This window comes from Mytilus californianus, unplaced genomic scaffold, assembly GCF_021869535.1.
Source record: "Mytilus californianus isolate M0D057914Y unplaced genomic scaffold, xbMytCali1.0.p SCAF_9, whole genome shotgun sequence".
NCBI classification, from domain to species: Eukaryota; Metazoa; Mollusca; class Bivalvia; order Mytilida; family Mytilidae; genus Mytilus; species Mytilus californianus.
In genome coordinates, this window is record NW_026262745.1 from 68,667,424 (window position 1) to 68,688,785 (window position 21,362).

The window sequence follows — 21,362 nt, forward strand, 5'->3', positions numbered from 1 at the left end:
CACACAATGCAACGTGTAAGGAAGTAACAAGTTCACCTAGCACGTCAAATAACACTTGTATTATCTTTTTGATGTTACAGTAGTGATTTACTGCAAAATACCTGTAGCAGTCTCGGGATTCAAATTTGTTGCTTAGTAAGTGTCTAATCTTAATATATATATATATTGTAGATGTTTTAGGTTATTTGTATAATTTGGTTGCTATCTCATTGACGTATAACCCTTATCTCATTGACGTATAACCCATTATCTCATTGACGTATAACACTTATCTCATTGACGTATAACCTTTATCTCATTGACGCATAACCCATTATCTCATTGACGTATAACCCTTATCTCATTGACGTATAACCCTTATCGCATTGACGTATAACCCATATCTCATTGACGTATAACCCTTATCTCATTGACGTATAACCCTTATCTCATTGACGTATAACCCATATCTCATTGACGTATAACCCTTATCTCATTGACGTATAACCCATATCTCATTTTATTCATTTGAAATACTCATCACAAGGGTTTAATCAATAGTTCCTTTCATCGGAGGGATATGTATATATAAAAATAAGAAGATGTGGAATGATTGCCAATTAGACAACTCTCCACCCGAGACCAAATGACGTAGAGGTTAACAATTATAGGTCACCGTACGGCCTTCAACAATGAGAAAAACCCATACCGCATGGTCATAAACATTTAGACAGGTAAATCTTCCGATGGTTAAAAAAAAGTTGAAAGTCATATCTGCAATAACAATTCCAGCACACAGTCGAACACTATGGTTCTTTTTATTTTTATTTCATTGTTTATTTGAAGTAACTTTGAGCAAACAGGTAGAGAGGAAGAACATTTGAATGACCTTAAATCTAAAACACAAAGTTTTTCTCTCTTTTTGTATATTTCATGTTCTGCATTAAAATTCCTACCACTGCTTTACTGTTTCAAAACCTGGACATTTCCTGTGTTGGCAATTTTTCAAATTGTAAATGTAGGACGGTCCAATAAAAAAATGTAAGGATGATGTTTGTATACGTTGTTTTTTCTAGTCGCAAATCAATAGTGTATAACTACAAATAATCACGAAAAACGTATTTTATTTTTAATATTGAAATGATTAATTTTACAGTATATGAAAAACGCTGCTGTGCACATGAAAAATAAATACAGTATACATTGAAACTATATAAAACACACTTAGTAAGTCAAAAAGGAAAATAGAATAATGAAATAAAAAAATTAATAAAGATGCTGGATAGTAAATATCTTTTATGAGTATGAATTTTCTTTTAAAGTTCTGACATAACTCTTCAAACTGGACATCTTTTAACGAAAAGAGTATCAAACGAGTCATTCTCATTTTTTATCAACAAAGAAAAGAGGATTGTTTTACTCCTTATTGCTATAGTTATATACATTGGTATTGCATAGCAACAACATATTACATACAGAATGTAATCAAAAATTTGCGTGCAACAATACCCCACTATTGCACTAGTGCAAATAAAACCTCAAATTAGCGATGTCTTCAGTAACACAAATATGTGTTCAACAGTTTTTTTCTTCAAAGTTTGCTAAATACAATTAAATGATTATGGCATGCACATTCTAACTCGTAGATCTATCAAGCTCGTGATAATACTATACAATTACTGTCTTTTGTTTTGGTGTCGTAGTCGGTTTTATTGACTTGAAAAACTGATAATCACTGAGGCCGTCAAAAGTCAATTAAACCACATATTTACCGAAACAAAAGACATATTCCATTTTCCGAGAGAAAACAATGTATTTGATGTTAAATATTTACTAAGTCCAATTGTATATTAGACATTTTACAATAACGTTAAAGGTAAAAGCGCGTTACGTTCAGCGCGGTGAATGTCACTTTTCTCCAGGTGAATTTGCTTTTTTTTTTTAAATCCAATTCATAGAGAGAAAACTAATATGAAATAAATACCTTTACTGGCAACATAATTTAGCTTTTAGTTAACGATGTCCTTTTTGTATCTTTTTGTAATTAATACTAAAATTTGCCTAATCTCTCAAAATTGCAGTTTTGAGCATTGTTAACTTGTTCAGCAATAAGCCAACCTTAAAACACAAATATTTAGATGTGTTCTACTGAAGGTAAGTAAAGATTAGAACACTTTTTGAAAATGACCCTTGTGTGAAATTAATTCAGGGAAAATAGGTCATACTCTTTAAAAGACAATTAAAACAACATTCAGTATAATATGTAAAAAAAAACACCACAGAGTTAAATGGGTGATAGATCAGATTGTTACCACTCGAAAACATTGTAAACTTGACTCAATCTGCTATATCATCATCTCAGCTATGCGTTATCTATATATTATCACAGGCGATAAAATGATTATGTAAATATCTTCCAATAATGTCTTTCCCCCCCCCCCCCCCCCCCAAAAAAAAAACAGGTTCACATTTTCGATATCCTTTCTGGGTATGCAAATAAGAAAAAAAATCATTTCATCTTTTTTCGGTGTTTAAAGGGTAGCCCGTCGATTAGTAAAGAGATATAATTGTTTTATTTCTAATTTGCCAAATATACATAATGGGTGTTATGAAGACAGTCATTGCCATCTATAAAGTGTTATGTCCTTTGACAGGTTTTGAGATAGTTCAATAAAATTATTTTGAGACTCGTTTCCCTTTGAAAGATATTTGACTTTGATGCTTTTTTTATGTTGTGTCGGTTGTCTTTTAGATAAAAAATTCTATACTATCAACGTTTAAAAGACATTTACTGTTCTTTTTCATACATCTACGAAAGATATAACATATGTTTTTTTTTTTTTGTATACAATAATAAGGAGGTTGGTAAGACTGCCAAGAGTAAAATATCCACCAGAGACCAAAGACGACGATATAAACAACTGTTCAAGTAATAACTTGCCAAAGTTCTTTATATATCTTTTTGGAAGTGCTAACGTCTAGTTACAACAAAAGAAACTGTTACGACTAATATTTAAACTTAAAAGTTTCTGGATACTTAGTATATGTCGTTGTGCATTTACGAAAACTACGTTTTTCATATTGCAATTGAATTCGGAATATTGCTTGGTAAAAGTCTAGTATACGGAATGAAGTTCGGATTCTGGTTTCCTGCTATGATTTCTTGGTTTCGCACATTAATCTCCTGTTCAATTAGGGCCAATTCTGCTCTGAACCTATAATATAAAGTGACTTTAAAGAAATGTTTTAATTCAAATAAATAATGATATCGATTATGAAAAATATTTTATAGGATTCACTAGAAAATTGTTGTGCCATTATACTGCACATAAATCGGAATCAAATGATATAATACAATCGCTTTTGACTTACCTCATTTTTAAATGTTTGTTCGTTTACTAATTTGAATAAAAAGATACGAAATGATTGCAAATGAGACAAACGTCAAGCAAAGACCAAACTACGTAGTTAAAGCAACAATAGATCACCGTGCGTTCGTCAAAAAAGAGCAAAATAAGCTATACAAGGCCTGACATGACAAAATTTAATACAAATTAATCGAGAAAACTAAAGGCTTGCAGAAAGTTTTGTTTTGTAAAATATTCTGACAAAAGCTTTATCAATCATTCTCTGACATTCAAAACTCTCCTTATGTATAGATATATACATAAGGAGATGTGGTATGTTTGTCATTGATCCACCAGTAACCTAAGGTATCTACAGTATAGAGTTCTGTGCAAATGAGAGAAAAAATTATACCGTATAGTGAGATAAAAATGTCCTTTGCATGACATAAAATGAAATCTTTGAAAAGAGAAAACCACCTGATTTATGCTTAAACAAATAACAGACTCTTGCCTTGGCACATGTAAATTAGGAACGGGGTTAAATATGTTTGTAAACGTTTAACCTTTCCTTAACCTGGTACAGTGGTGTTAGAGCACAACAGAAGAACTAACTAAATAAAATCAGTCGGAAAAGACTGGACTCAGAAGAGCAACAATCAGCACACAAAAAAACCTTAATAAAAAGACAAAAATATCACAGGTTACTGACCCAAGAGTTCGTGCAGGTACTGAAAATGAGTTTCCAGTCTATTCCAATTGATAAATAAATATTTGTTTTCCAAAACTAAAATTTGAATCAGTACATATCCAATAGATTGGGCCATAAACAGTCTTTGAGAAGCATGACATTGCGCATTTTCAGCATATAAGCATCGACAGGATGTAGAACTATACAATCATATGGATTGAGATAATTTTATTTTTTAAATTAATGAAAAATAAAATTAATTTTTATCTGATGACGACATTATTCCATGACCTTACGGTAGTGTAAAATTGACAACCTTTACGAATAACTTAAATTATTCAAAGGACCAATTACTTTAAATTGATAGTACTTATATGCACTGGCTTTATAAAAACATCACCGTAAAAAATAAGGATGTGATATCATATTTGAATATATATTTTAAAAAGTAGATACAAGCTTCCAAACAAAAAATGTGTATGAATAAAAGAAATTCCTAAATGTTGTAAATAACTTGTGGACACAAAACACGAGGTTTTGTTTCTTTTTTTTTGTGCAATGATGATCCCTTCTCTTTCGCTGTGTTCGTGTCAGTATTGAACGTTAACTTTCCATGAATGGTAAATTATTAGGCCATTGATTCAGTTATTATAAATTACTTAAAATATCTCTTTACTCTTCTAAAATATATTACTTTTGTTTAGTTTTTAAGAAGGCATAACACCACTGAATTCAGTGTTTGTAAAGGAATCGGAGGACAGGAAATTCAGGACAAAAAGTCAAATAATATTGGAAAATTTACCAAACACTTAGTTAGAATTAAAGCTTATTCAATGCAGACCTGGCTTTGGGTAGTTGCAAAAGCCAGAGGTCTTACTAGGATTGAAGAACATTACACTTCACTCTATACTACTTACGCATTAAGGATTGTCACTGCATTTGGGTCTTCAATTAATTGAACTTCAGACTGTCCGAGTGGTTGTGTTGTTTCTTGACTGAGAAGAGTAAAATTCGTCATGATGTCAAAGGTTTCTCTGACTGATGGAAGACAATCTAATACAGCTTGGTCGTCTATCTCATTCTTAAAAAAATACAAGCGATGATATTATAATTCATCATAAATATATGGATCTATCTATAAACCATGTTGGTGCCATGTCACATGTTATGCTAATAAATCAACTAAAATACAAGAATGATCCTTTCTTTGAAAAAATTTTTTAATTTAATCATCAGTCAAGTATCATAAAATAGCTTTCAACTAATTTTAAACACAAACAATACAGTTATTTGTTTTTTTATATTTTTTATTTCGACCATTAGAATACACGTGACTGTATAATCAAATAAAAACAAACAATACCGCATTTTGAGGTGGTGCTCCATGCAGTAATGTTGAATAATTTGGCGGGAATCCATATTGATCATACTGTGGAAAATTTGTAGCAGCATGCATAACCGAACATATGAATATTGTTGATGTTAGGGTATCAATAAGCTGATCAGTTGTCTCGAATCTGCCGTTGTTTCCTGGAACTCCCTGTAAAATTAAGTTGTTTTTACTTGATAAGTATCAAAGATTGTATATTTTCTATCGGCAGAACAGTCATATTCATATTCAAAACAAAATAAGACTTCTGTATCAGTTATTGCATTTGCCTGTAGAACTTGCAAGTTTAAATTGAGTATTTCAGACAAATGGTTAACTAAGTAGTACTTGTGATGTCGAGTTTTCCCAAGTACCAAACACTTACTGTTGTTTTTCTTCCGTAACTTTAAGTTTTTAATGTATAAATTGTAATATTTTTAACAAATACTTCTCCAAATATGTTTCTTCTGCGACGACAAGCTACTTAAAATAATAATTTTTCAATTATCGTATTTCTATTTTTTAATGAAGTTCCTTCACGGTCTTGTCAAAGCATGGGTAAGCTTATTATAGGACCTGCAAGACTTTATTGATTTTCAATGTGACATTGTGTATGTATACATATGCCATCGATAGCAAAAGCCATAACTTTTTAGATTAACCTACCTCTAGGGAATCTCCCTAAATTTTCAAACTCACAATCTAATAATTGCAAATGCCGCTGCCATTGGAAACACCATACCTTTATCGCACGTTTTTTTTTTTTCCATTTCGTCGAGGTGAGAATAATTATAACATTGACTGTGAAATCTAATTTAGTAGTTAACTCACCTGCATTCCAATTCCTCCATTTTCTTGTGCACGTGGTAGGACTAGTTCTGCGTAAAAGGCCTGTATCTCAGTGTCGCCTAACAACCTAGTCATGATATCTTTAATCAATCAATACAAATATTAGTGTTTGCAAACATATCCTGTAAATATTCTTTAAAATAAAACTTACTATAAGTGTGCTTCGTCAGTTCTCATGATGACATCGTTAAACATGTATCGGTTATTGCTTATATTTTGCAATTCATCAAACGAGGATTATTAATGGCGATCGTCTTTAGTGAAAATTGAAACAAGTTCTGCAAAAAACGATCACTAAATACCAAAAACAAAAAAAAAATCAGACAAACCTAATAGAATTAAAAAGATGTTACCAAATTCTACAGTAATGATTGATCAGAGCAGACAATTTCTATACGTGAAGAAGGATCCTTACTGTTAAGATTATCATGATTATCACATAATAAAATTGAGAATCACATAAACTTATTTCTTTGTTATTTTGTTTCATTTATTTATACACATGTATGTGGCACCTATAAATTGGATCTAACAATCACCAATAAACTCATCGTAGACACCGGGCTAAACTTGTGTATGCTAGAAGCGCCTTTCGTATACAAAGGACTCACCCGTGATCAAACAGTTACGAAAACACCAAATGAAAAACGAAGTTGAATAATATTGAGGACCCGGGATTCTAGCTAGTGACTATGCAATATGTCGATATATTATGTGTACCGAGTCAAAACACTTAATGATACACTCTTATTCTAATGGTAAAACGTTGATTATATATTTAGAATTAAATATTTACCAAGGACAAATTATATAGAAGAAACTAGTTTTTGGACATATGGAATAAACTAGTTTTAGAACATAATTGAATTCCGTTACATTCCGCAATAGTTGAGAGAAGAATTTCGAATAAAGAAAAAAAAAAAGGATCGGACATTTAGATATTTTGTACAGATAAAATGACAGTTCTTTTTGTATAATTCTTCTTGTAAAATTGTATAATACAATGTGTTTAATTTATTATTGATTTTTTTTGTATTTTGTTGGCTTAAATTTAACGGTGATGTCTGGCCGTAACAAAAGTTTATCATGTGCAATTTCGATGATCTATCTAGCTATTTCATGCAAATCAAATAAACAAGTTTATAAAATTGGTGGGTCGTAATTGCTTCTCGATGTATTTGATGCGACTGTCATACAAGTGAGATGTTTAGCGCTATAAAACCAGGTTCAATCCACCATTTTCTACATAAGAAAATGCCTGTACCAAGTCAGGAATATGACAGTTATTGTCCATTCGTTTGATGTGTTTGTGCTTTTGATTTTGCCATTTGATTAGGGACTTTCCGTTTTGAATTTTCCTCAGAGTTCAGTATTTTTGTAAATATTTCAAGGCAAACCCTCAGAGGCTGAAAATTATACATGAAAGTTCATGTAGCCTGCTACAAAGATATGTTGATTTCTGATTTGAACAGCGCTTTTAAGGAAGAATTTACTTTAGCCCAAGTTAAAACATTATTTCTAAATGAACGGAAATGTTAGAAATTAACACTTCAAATAACAAGCTTGATATCTCTTCAAAGTGAAAGATATTCCAAACACACGGGCATAATTGAAACTATTATATAAACAACACTCATTTCAGATAGGAAAGTAAAACCTGTTAATCATTTTAGAAAAATATATAACCACATTGTACCTGCAGCACAGATCAGTTGGGTCGAAATATTGTTTGACTAGTAGTTATCCTTGCAGCTTGTCACCATCTTATGGTGTTTATATATCTCAACTTGTAAGATTCGCTCGTGTATGTAACCATGGTAACAACGTGTTAGATTTTAGCGAGAGATATTTGTGTATTACTGAAAAATTATTACACCAGGATTTTCGATATCACAAACTGGTCAAAACTTTAACTAAATTTTATCATCGATACAAGGACATCATTTGTAAATATAATTCAAATGCAGACATCTTATACGTTCAGGTATTTCACATCCAATTTTTTATTGTAATATTCTTTACAAAGCACAAAAATATCGGCATTCACCTTCAAAGCTAACAAACCTTTACACAGACTTATCAAGAAGGGATATAGTTACGATACTGTTGTCAGGTCATTAAAGATTGCATATTTTGGCTTTAATATTGATTCACTTATAGGGTCTTTGCATCGGAAATAAACACATTTATTCTAAAACCAGTTATTGTCATGATACGGGTTATGTTCTTCTCATATATTTTATTTAGTTTAACATAGAAAAACGCTGCGAATTAAGATTTTAATAAATCACGAATTCCATAAAAAAAATCCTGGAGATCTGAGGGGCTCTGGAAAGGTAAATAGATCCTGTCCAAATATGGCACTCGTCTTGAAACTGCCAACAAACTATGTTACCTAAAGGGACTAAATATTACAGCTGCATCCTTCTAAGATCTGTTTCATTCAGTTATATAGAGTTCTCGAATCATTTAAGGTAACAGATGATATTACTCGTAAATGGAGCGGGTTACCTAAAATCTTTAAAATCAATCATTCTCATTTTTAACATTTGATATAAAAAAAGAAGATGTCTTATGCTTGCCAATGCGACATTTCTTCACAAGAGACCAAATGACACATATATTAACAACTTAAGGTCACCGAACGGCCTTCAACAATGAGTAAAGCCCATACCGCATAGTCAGATATAGAAAGCCCCGAAATGACAAATATAAAACAATTCAACCGAGAAAACTAAAGTCCTAATTTATGTACAAAATAATAAACAAAAAGAAAAAGGTAACACAGCAACAAACGACAACCAATGAATTACAGGCTCCTGACTTGGGACAGGTACATACATACAGAATGTGTCGGGTAAAACATATTAGCGGGATCCCCATCTCCCCCTAACCTGGGACAATGGTGTAAAAGTACAACATGAGAACAAATTATACAAATCAGTTGAAAAAGGCTACACTTAAAACCTCAGTTTTTCACAGCTTGTTCAAAACCAATAACATATAATATAAAAATCATGACTAAATTATCAATCAGTACACATCCAGCATCCAATGTGTTTAGTGTAAAAACGTCATAAACAGTCAGAGAAAAACATGATCGTGCATTGCCGGCTTTGTTTTTTTAAGAAATGGTTTTAATTCAAGGATTCGTTCTTAGATATCTTAGATATTATTAATAAATGACGATGAGTAAGATCTTTTTCATAAATTCACAGGTTCTTTACGGGTTCATTTTGTAACAAGGCAGCACAAATAGGATACTTCCTCTTTTATTGTCTTCCTATTTATGACAATAACGACATAATTTCATGAATTGTCCACCCTCCAGCGAATAAACATTTGTTTACAATGTTAGGATCCAAAATGTACAACCAGATTCCTTTTTATTTATATTTATGACGGAATTCATTACATAGACTTCATAAACTGATTTCATCTCTTTCAATGATGTAATAAAGGTCAATATTTTAATTTTACCAGATAAAACTAACTTACCCTCGTCATTTAGTCCTGAATAGTAGTGATGGACATATTGCTCTACATAATTGTGTATAACATTGTATAGTCGCAAACCATCTTCGGCATAAAAAAACCCAGGTATGTTAACCTTGTTAACTCCATCATCACCTGTAAGCTGCAAATACATTAAACTATCTCTATAATTTATCATATATTCTTAATTTATTTGGATGAACCGGGCATTCATGTAGCGACGAATTCAGAAGTACGTTGAAGTGTGATCAGGGTGCGCATTGATCTAGCTCTATCTTAAAAGATTGAACAATATATTATTTTATCTGAATCTTTCCATTAATTTCAAACATACATGTACCCACTGCAGTAAGTAAATCCAGCCCTGTTCAAACAGCTTTGTAACTAAATTCCGGTGCGGTTATCAATTTTTAGAATTTTAGGTACCGGTTGTTCATATTTATATGCTGATCAACACATATGGACTTGTTGGAAACCTGACATTATAGAATTTAATGGACAGAGAAATGTTCTCTTAACTCCCTTTCAATGATAATCTACGCATGTGGATGCGCAAATACATTAGAATTGAAATCTATTTACTAAAGGGAAATATCAATATTCAACACTGTCAATAATACATATGGATATGAAAGACACAACCATAAGTTTGAAGAAAGTAGACAATTTTTTAGTTGAGATGCTAGTATTGAGTTATGTCATCATTGTAAAATGTACCGAAGAAGGAGGTGTTAATCATAGTTAAAATTGTGGGAAATTTGAGTTTTTAAGGACTAACATTATCATTTATTCATAATAAAAATTCACAGTGTTATCATTTACAAAATGCGGAATGTATCAAAATTCAAAAGTCAAAACAATTTCACTTGACATATTTACAGGCCCTTTTCAAGCTAAATTATAATGTGTAAGTCAGATATCGTTTAAGCTTTTCACTGTCATAATACAATTTTAAGGTGCAGTTCTTATACATACTTAGTTTCAAATATTTCACTTGAGAGGATCCTCGATGAAGATTAATCCCCAAAAGCGCCCAGGACGCATACAATTCAATAAGAGTTGCATGTTTGCATATTTTTGTTACAATGATAGCTTTTTCGCTATCCGTATAACTACATGTCCCACATAACTAAAACTGACTTTTAAAACAGACTTCACATATAGGAATCTGATGTTCAGTAGTTGTCGTTTGTTGATGTGGTTCATAAGTGTTTCTCGTTTCTCGTTTTTTATATAGATTAGACCGTTGGTTTTCCCGTTTGAATAGTTTTAAACTAGTAATTTATTGGGGCCCTTTATAGTTTGCTATTCAGTGTGAGCAAAGGCTCCGTGTTGAAGACCGTACTTTGACCTATAATGGTATACCTTTATAGATTGTGACTTGGATGGAGAGTTGTCTCATTGTCACTCATACCACATCTTCTTATATCTATACACATGTATAAAAGCGTGCAAGCATACCAAAAAAAATATTAAACTATTTAAGAGTATATCCAATTAGAAACGTAGTGTTACATTTAATTATATACAACATGTACTTACTCCTCTTTCTTGTAGATCTACTGGAAACGTGCCATCGATATTCATATTCCAATCGCCCAACCTATAATTACACAAAAATAGTCTACAACACCTATTCATTCTCTTTGTAAACCTGATTGACTTGTAAAGGATAAACACCTATATGTTTAAACCAAACACCATTTTCCTGTTTTCAAGAGACGTTATCATGTGGCTAATTCACTTGAATTCTGCTTTTAAAATATCAACAGGAAGTTGTCAAGTATGTCGGTTTTTAACTCCAAAACGAGGGAAAAAAACCAGGTTACTTTTTATTTATTTGAATATTTACTTATTTCAAAAGGTACTGATTTGACCCAATTTTTTATGATATGTTGATCAGGTTTATAACATCGTTTATACAAATTACAAAAAAAATCAGAAGAAACAACTAACAATGCGTGAACACCTTTTTATATATAGGTATTAGCATTTCGTGCGTATTTTAGATTATACGCCATCTAATGACCCCGAAGACTGTTAATGGTCATATAACCTAACCAGAGATACATATAACTTTAGATATAAAGTTGCAGACAAAAAGTGCAATCATATAACGGCGATTTTTCTAGGTCTGTTTAGCTTCCTGTTTAGAATATTTGTATATTTTTTCACCTGAGTGTATAAGAATGATTTTTGTATGGGCTGAATCAGTCAACAAAATAACTACATACACTGCTTAGGTCAAACTAAAGTTTGCAAGAATACGGATTGAAATAGAGTTGAATTATTTATTTGCATGCCAATAGTTAGTCAGTGAGGATTTTTAGCTGATGTTCGGCGAAGTATGTGAAAAAATGGAGGTGAACCTTCACTATTTCAAGACAATTACCGTTTTCTATATATATCTGTCACAGAGGTCAATATACATATTCTTTTTGGTATGGTCAAAATTTGATCGGCATGCCAAATGCATTTGTTTCATTAAAAATTATTACAGAAATCTTATTGTTAGTATAAAACGAAAGATTCAAAACACTTGTTTAACTGTTCACGTTTTCTTTCGTGTTCATGATATCCCTGCCTTTTTTAGATTATCATGTTATAATTTTGTGTTTTAACCTTCGTAGCTACCTTTATTTAATTTCCATTACATAACTACTAGTTCTGAACCCTTTAAGTCAATAGATAGTATTAATTGATAGTATTAATTTGTATTGAACTATTACTGCAACAAGCGTTTTTATATTGAACAATATAGAAAAATAACATTTGAATATATCAAATAGACATAACTTGCTTTACCAGCAAATAATAATCAGCGTATCATTTCTGATCTTCGTTAAAAACTGATATTCCTCCTAGAAGTTTGTACACATACCTTTGTTGAATCAATTGTAAAACTCCAGCTGAATGAATGTTCATTGTTGTGTCAAGGTATCCTCCAGGGATAAACAGTAAATCGCGTGCCATTCTGCCAAAAAAAAAATTGTTACAGTTAGATAAAACACTCAAATTGTAGATAATCTGCAAATTAGTTTTAAATAAACCTTTATACACTATTTTATAAAATCACATATTTGGTCATGTTGAACTGGCTTAATTTTAAAGACAAGTACTGTAAATCGATATCCTCAAAACAAATGCATCATACCATGAAATATTATTTCATTCTTTAATAACACTCTCATGTTTTCTGAAAACACCTTTCACCCCCTTCCCTTGCTATTTTTTTTCTTATGAATATTTTTATGTTATTGTAATCATTGACTGTATTTTGTTACATACATATTTCTTCGCTATTCAGCATGCCTTCAAAGCTTGTAATTTTATTTTTGAATTTAGGGAGACGGATTTATATAACAGCACTGCTCTTGTTTCCTAATCCCAATTATTGAATCTTTTGTATATTTCGTATTTATGTCTTTACCCTTGTAGCTATATATATATATAACGATTTCTTTAATAAAATATGTTTACAACCTACCCATGATGATTTCCTATAATACAATATCTTTTCTCAAAGTTAATATTCCCTAAACATGCATTTTGTTAAAGGAGTATGATAAGAAACTTTTTTGGACCCTTAAACTTTAAAATCAGCAGTAAAATTATTCTGGCGCGTCAAAAGGATGGATAGTTGATAAATATAATTATAAATAAATATTGTTTGTACAAAGTTTTACCCCAATTATAGTTGGTACTTAAAAAGTAAATCTTGTAGACAAATATGTTTTAATGTATCTAGCAAGTTATATCATGATTTCAAAATGTTGCTTTTTTTGTGGTAGTTACAGTTTTGCACTACACACAAGAAGATTGAACCCAAATTGAAAGTGTTTTTCAGACAAATTTTCAAGATATCAAAATGTATTTACTAGTCATAAAATGAGTCATAAACATCTGACGGAGGTTGTTTTGTACAATTGTTTTTTCTTCTTATTTCAAAATCAATAAGCTGACAAATTACTCTTCCTTTGTATAGCGAAAAGCTTTTGATACTTACTCGTTGATTGCAAGGTTATAATAAAAATGTGGAACAAGCAATTTATAAATCGGGTGTCTTGTTGAGAGATTGCGGTGTACACAAATAGCAACGCCTTCCATTAATAAATGAGTTAGCCCTGCAATAAATATAAATTATTATATCAACGGAACATGTATATATTTATATCATATATTTTGTAAATGTTTGGGAAAACACGAAGGCAAAACATAATGATGCAGCAATATCAATTGTTTGTTCTTCCATTAAAAAAAAACATGTGTATGACGAAAGTACCGTGTAATAACGTTATAGATAATGCATATTTTAAGGTTTTTCTTGTCGTAGAACACACCGAGGGGTGTCAGGATTTATCAAATGAAAGACCGACCGTAGGGAGGTCTTTCTTTAGGCAATCCTGACACCCCGAGGTGTAATAAAGATTTGCAAAATTTAGCATCGTATTTTACCGACCACACTAAAGTGGGATATTCCTTTCTAATGCGTCCAGGTTTAATACGCCCTACGGCTCATTTAGAATGTGAAATAAAACTCACTAATTAATCTAAATATAAACCTTAGAAATTATTATCCATACACAATAAAAATATTACTGTAACTGCATGAAGTAAGACACAAATGAATTGTTACCATCCGATAACCCTGTATGAAAAGACATACAAGACACTTTGTAAGTAATTTATTGTACCAACTTTGTTTATGGAAAAAGGGGGGAGGTTGCTATGTTGCTGGGTTTTTTTTCTATTTGTAATGTCATTTCTATCGCGGAAAAGTTGTTATTTATTCAACAATTTTAATTGAATCGAATGATATATTCAGAAAGATTTTCTTTTGAATAGCAATGAATTTTTTTAACAGATAATCAGGATATAATTATATACCCCCCACCCCATCCCCCGCCACCCGACCCTATTGTGAGGTACATGTACGTGAATGTTATTCAATAGAATATAAGAATATTTTATTAGTTGATCATTTGATAGAGTAAAAGGTATACATAAATTGAAAAAAGTTAAGAAAATGGCACGAAGGGAGCACGAATTCGTGATACATGTACATGTAACACGAAAAAGAATATCAATACATGATTTCCTATTCATTGTGTATCGTCCTGAACATGCATGAAATATTTGACACTGGACGTTAAGCATCCAACAATCAATCAACCTATTTAAGTCAAAATCTTACACACGAATATGTTAAATCTGGCTTTATTTTAAAGTGTTATGAAAGTTTTACATTAAAATTCATCTCACATATATGATAACGTCTCTGTATTGTAGCGATAAATTAACAAAACATCACGTTATGTGTTTCTAAAATTAAAATGCGGGCAATGACGATTTTTTTTACACCTATAATAGATTGAACTTTAAAAAATAAATTCCCAAATCGGAAACAAAAAACTATCAGACGAATATAATTTTGAAATAAATTATAGTTTGCAGTTTTATCAAGGAAAATAATGACCTCACACAGGTCATTATTTTATGCCTTGGAGCATATTTCATTGAAACATGGTATCGTCCGGGTTGATTCTTCGAAAGAATGACCTATCGTTCTGAAAGAAAATAACTCCATATAAGTATATAAATGAGAGATACAAAGTGATAGATAAACTGATCAAAACATAATGAATTAAATGTAAATGATTAATACAGTGTTTAACTACGTTTCTTCTTTTAAATTTTGTTGAAGGGAAATGTGTCATTATATCAACAATATCAGAACCACATCTGTGAACTATCAAATACTTTACCAAAAAATATGATTATTGTATGATATTCTAACCTTCCGTAGAAACTGATATCACCTTCAGATTTGATTGAGTTTGTGGTGCTCAGTCTTTAGTTTTCTTTAAAGTACATTCTGATTAGATCAGACAACTAGATGAATAAATAATAGAAACCCGCTTTTAAAGAGAGTCTAACCACAGAAACGGCATTTAACTTTGATTGGGAATTTGACTTAAACATTCAATTTACGGAGGAAAACATAATAGGCGAGTGACAATTTTCAAAAAGACGCTTAGTTAACGACTTTTGCACCAACCTAACATACGGCTATATTATATATCATTCGAAAGCTTATTACCTGTACTTTCATGTTTGCCCGGTAGTCAATGATTCGTACGGTGCAATTTTCGTTAAATCAATATCAAAGGTCTAAACTGAGCATTCCAAATGTTTGCTATAATTACACAAAATGCCATTTTCAGGTACTTGTATGGCATTTTATTCCCTAAAATTGATCTAAACCTTATAAAACAAAATTACCATGATTTCAAATCATGTGCAAACTTAAATGTTGATTGCGCTATATTAACAAAAAATTGCATTTCTTGAAAAAACTTCCAAAAATGATAAAATTGCAATAAAATCTAAATGTTTTCTGACATTTGAATATTTGTATGTCAAAAATAGAATAGATGTATTGTGTATGGACCGAGGGAATTTTTTCATTACTTTAAACTGCAATTAAAATGATGTAGATCCAGATGGAGCCTTCTAATGAAGCTTTTGTAGTTGCCCCAAAAAACACAATCTGCAAATGGGGATCATTTAGCTTTGTTTTTGCTAGATAAAATTTGCTTATATCGGCAGATAATTATCAACAATATTTAAAAAGAGGTTATGGAAGAACTTTAAGGAACAAAAGAAGTATATTTGGTAACAATTAGTTTCCCGATGTGGAAAGACATGTTACGAAGATTATGCTCGTTCAATGTTCGAAAGAAAACTGTCTGTACCATGTGCTTTTCAATGTTAAATCCGGCGAATTCCTTTTAATGTTAACCCATTATAATATACTTTGTTAGTTGTTTTATTAAATATGACTGAAAATTAATAATTCAGATTATTTAAAATTGAATAACCTTAATGAACAACTGTAATCACCATACTGGTTTATGTATTGTTCACACAATTCGGTATAGTGTTTTAAGAAGATTTGTTTGTCTGTCTTACTTTTTCGCCATGGTCATGCTGTCATCTGTTTTTCTTCGACCATGGTTTGAGACTGCCTCCATATTATTTTATCCCTTCTTTCAATCAAAGAAAAGAAAACCATAAATTTCAAAGCTGAGCGAAAAATGACAACAGAACTTAAAACTCAGATATTGATGCAAACAATAAGTTAGTAAAACAACATAAATTACCGAACTCCAAGTGAAATTTCAAAACAGAAAGTCTCTTATCACATATCAAAACCAAAAGCTGAAACACATCAAACGATTGGAAAACAGTTGTGATATACCTCGTAGTTCTCTCTCCATCTCTATCTATCTTTATATGATATAGCGGAAATGTAGGAATCATCTTGTCCTTACGTCCTTTTCCCTTTTGTTCGTTCCATTCACATATCCATATGTTAGTCTCAAAATTGTAATGAACAATATTCCTTCGACAACTTGGCAGAATTATGGAAGTTCAAAGTGCACATATGGAGGTTATACGTGAAGGGATTTGTTTCATAATAGACATATTCAAATAGCGCTAAAAACAGTAATCGCTTTACAATGTACATTTACCTGAACATACCTGCTTTCAAGCTTTCTCTTAGTTAATCCTAATCTTATTAAAATGTAGTTCTCTGATTTCGTTATTCTCATGCGATATATGAGCAGGCGAGTCGTGATTGATCTTAATTTTAGTCAGATTGTTTTAACCCATGTTTTTAACACTTATACATAACATTTTGTACGATTTTTTTCATGTCAACTTATATCACTTATTATTGTTGTAAAATCTTCGCACCATTAGAAATTTGAACCGAAAAATATGAAAATAAAGTGAGAAAATCGCAAAAAGTTGCTGTCAGATCAATAACAGAGGGCTCAGTGCACAATTAATATCCACGAACATAATTTTAGATCAGATGACATAAAACCAATTAAAAAAACTGGATAAATTCAACCACAATTTTTTTCATTTCTCACAATTGTATAGATATTTTAGAATAAAATAACTTCATTTTAGCCATATGTATTCTTAATATACATGTACTATCTTTAATATGCCAATAATCAACCAATGCTTTTCAGATGATCTACTAAAATAGTAGATCGTGCTCTTTTTTTTTTAAATGCCTAAAATGAAGATATTATGTGGCAAATCTATATTGAAATTTTAATGCAAAAGCATTAAATTTGAAATAAAAGTGTTTCAAATGCATTTATATTTTCATTTCTATTAAGAAACGTTACTTGTAACATTTAGCCAAATTACACATCAACATTAACACTGCTGTGTTTGGTTAGAGGTTGCCTACTTTTACAAAAGGTGATCAATGCTGATTGGTATATTTGTGTCGTGACACCTACACAGTAACTTCGTCGTTGATACTAATAGCTATAACTAATGTATTGTTGATGGGGATTGCCAGTTTTCCTTTCGAAGGTCGGTGGTTCCTTGGGCATTCCATGGGCCTAAACCATTTATAACTGATAGCCGCAAAATACTTTAGAAGTCAAAAGTTCTAAACCGAAAATTGCGTCAAACACCAACAACCAATCAATCATCTTTATATTAAAATGTATTTATATGTAAACTATTCAGGGAGTAAATTTGATTAATGGAAATGTATGTATTGTTATTGCGAATTGCTAGATTTCCCAATTCAAAAAATAATGTAAGTAAAAATAATTTGAGGGTCTCAATTTATTTACAAGAAATTACGTAGTTGGATAGGATTACATATGTTGGCCAGGCATGCAGAACATTTCAGTGGCTAGCTTATAATAGTTTTCACTTCCTCAATAAATGCAAGATGCAGTATAAGCAACCAAGAAAACATACAAATATGGAAATATTGAATTATCAAAGTTTCGCTCACAAACTTTTTCCTAAATGCACGAATTTTCTGTGTATTCCATCCTTTAACATTTTATCACTTTTAAAATTTGTGTTTTTCAACATATTATCGACTACATACAAATTGTTTTAACAAAGAACAGCTAAAAAGCTATTTTTGCAGATGGCGGTATTTTGGGTAACTGCATGGTTGTTATAATTGGCTGTTTAATTAACAAGAAGCGTAATTGCAGTTATTTTATGATGTCAAACACATTCATAGCACTTAATAAAATATGTTATTTGGTTTTATGGTGAATAACAGTTGAATCACAGACATAAAATTTGGTTTTCATGCATTTTCAATGGAATTTCTGGAAAACAGCGCTATTTATTAAAAATCCGACATTAATATTTCAAAGTGCTTTTGATAAGCCACTATTAACATATGTTCTAACAGATTTCCATATGTCCATACAAAATATCATTATTCAGAAGACATAATATGCAAAAAAATGCTGACTTCTTGTAAAATTAGAAGTTGTCCGTCCTTGACCTTTCGTTGTGATTTGATAGAAACTGCACCATACGAATTTTTGACGACCGGGCAAAAAAGGTAGTGCAGATGATGTGCTTTCGAATGGTATATGATTTAGTCGTATGTTAGGTGGGTGCATTAAAAATAAAATTTTATGATTAATGTCACTCGTCTATAACTGAATCAAACGACAATGTAAACATGCGGGACTATCACTTTAATACCATGCATATGATCGTACATTCAACATACCGACATTTTTTTTTATTTCTTAATAAGAGCTTGACTGATGAAATTGCATTTGCAAATTTAACTATGTTTATCTGCATCTTTCAAAAACGAACTCTTTTTCCATATATGTCGTTATCTTTTTACATTGAAATCGATATCATACAATGGTCGTCTGTTGTGGTGCTTTATTTCCGTCGTCAGTCGGTGACGACTCGATTTTTTACCGTTTCAATCTGAACATCTGTGAAAACGGAACAAAAAATCAAGTCCCGAGCGTGTTCGGTTTGGGCATGTTTAACTGTGTATACATAGATATCAGTATAATATTAAAGAAGGCGGCCAACAACACAGAATGACATTTAAAGCGTGCAATTGTTTATCAACCATTTAATCAATCTGAACACTCAATCATTTCTAAGTGAGTCGACATAATATACATCAAGATTAACAATCTAATTTCCCAACACCTCTCTGAGGACAGAAGGAAGTTTGCTGGATTTGGGATTTGAGAACTATGATACAATAGTGTTTCAGTAACAAAGTTTATGGTATGGATACTATATATAGTCCCTACTCGGTGAATCTGTTGAATTGTCATACTGCTGAACGATATAGACGAAGTCACTGTCATCTTCATCAATACATAACCTATTTTAGGTTATGTTTTAATCAATAAATTATTGCAATAATATAAAGAAACCGTTGGAAATTCAACACATCCACACAAAACTGAATTCACAACCCCTATTAAACTAAATTCCATCTCTGGTCAACTTATGTCTGGAGACAACTGTTATAAATTCACGTTCAAACTAATCAACGGCTATAATTTTGAATATTTCAAGAAAAAGAAACAATAAAACGGTGTACTGACTCAATCTCAAATTTTCTTTGCAAAAAGAGGTTTCATTGACACCAACTTAGTCAATATCGTATATCACAAATTAGTTCAAACGAAAGTTTCTCCCTTTTTAAGGACCAGCTTGTACCTATTATCTATTTAACTAATAACAAACCGATTGTGACTTAAATTGTCAATTTCAAACATGTGTTGTAGGGTCTCAATAGTAAATACTTCAAGTCTAAAAATTCTTGCTTAACCTTTGCCATATCCCGAATTATAAATATGCAGGCTGACGAATTACTACAGATGACATGAACATTATAACCCTTCACTAGAAAATATTATCAATTTCAAATACACTTTGAAAATATCAATGGATTCATCTAAATATTACCAGGACAAAAGAGATAGTTGTAGCTTTCCAATTGTGAAATGATCTTGATAGAGGGTTGCTTCTAAAGAAGCCATTGAACTAAACGTTCGTGGTGGTTGAGTTGAGATCATACCTTGGTCAATCATTATGGAATATCTGTTCCACAGATGACGAAGGATACATGTACGTTCCAAATGTCGTAACAACAATACGCTTTTCCTCCAAAGTGAGCAACGATTTGAGATTTATTACTGATTTTGTATATATATGAGTAATACAACAGTTATGCCATGTGGCGGAGCACCTGCGATCAACCAGTTGTCTAATTGAGTTGTAATTTTAGTCTGTAGTTTTCTCTATTGTTTTCAAAGATACCAGGATCATTATTTATTACGCCAGAGGTGCGTTTCGTCTACATAATACTCATCAGTTACGCTCAGATCAAAATAGTTATAAAGCCAAACAAGTACAAAGTTGAAGAGCATTGAGGACCCAAAATTTCAAAAAGTTGTGTTAAATAAGACTAAGGTAATCTATTCCTGGGAAATGTTTCTTTTTTGTTTGTTTTTTTAGCTTGCTTTCTTTTTTTTTCTTGTTGCATTGTCAGTGTATTGGAATCATGAGTTTGCTGATCTATTATGTATCTCTCGCCTCTCTTAAAAACCACCGTATTAAGTTAAACATTTTAAAACTATGCATACCTAAATGGACAACGCTTAGTTGCATCGATGCATCTGCTAAATTAGCCCACATCTTAGCTAGTCTCCAAGCATTCGGGTCATCGTCTGGTTGAAACACCTTTAGTTGAAATGCATGCGATAAAAAATATCAGTAAATGAAAGTTTGCAATATG

The 21,362-nt window shown here is 31.4% G+C and overlaps 1 protein-coding gene across 1 annotated transcript in view; it reads right to left on the minus strand.

Moving 5' to 3' along the window:
* Nucleotides 1-1,086: 1,086 nt before the first annotated feature.
* Nucleotides 1,087-21,362, minus strand: part of LOC127715163 (polyunsaturated fatty acid lipoxygenase ALOX12-like) — a 35,690-nt gene continuing 15,414 nt past the window's right edge. The window contains exons 9-17 of the mRNA XM_052221201.1: nucleotides 21,211-21,307; nucleotides 13,734-13,851; nucleotides 12,609-12,701; nucleotides 11,270-11,330; nucleotides 9,731-9,869; nucleotides 6,215-6,312; nucleotides 5,378-5,554; nucleotides 4,932-5,095; nucleotides 1,087-3,194 (exon numbers count right to left, since the gene is read on the minus strand). Coding sequence (XP_052077161.1) covers nucleotides 3,056-3,194; nucleotides 4,932-5,095; nucleotides 5,378-5,554; nucleotides 6,215-6,312; nucleotides 9,731-9,869; nucleotides 11,270-11,330; nucleotides 12,609-12,701; nucleotides 13,734-13,851; nucleotides 21,211-21,307 — 1,086 coding nt within the window. The 3' untranslated portion in view covers nucleotides 1,087-3,055. The remainder of the gene's footprint in view (nucleotides 3,195-4,931; nucleotides 5,096-5,377; nucleotides 5,555-6,214; nucleotides 6,313-9,730; nucleotides 9,870-11,269; nucleotides 11,331-12,608; nucleotides 12,702-13,733; nucleotides 13,852-21,210; nucleotides 21,308-21,362) is intronic.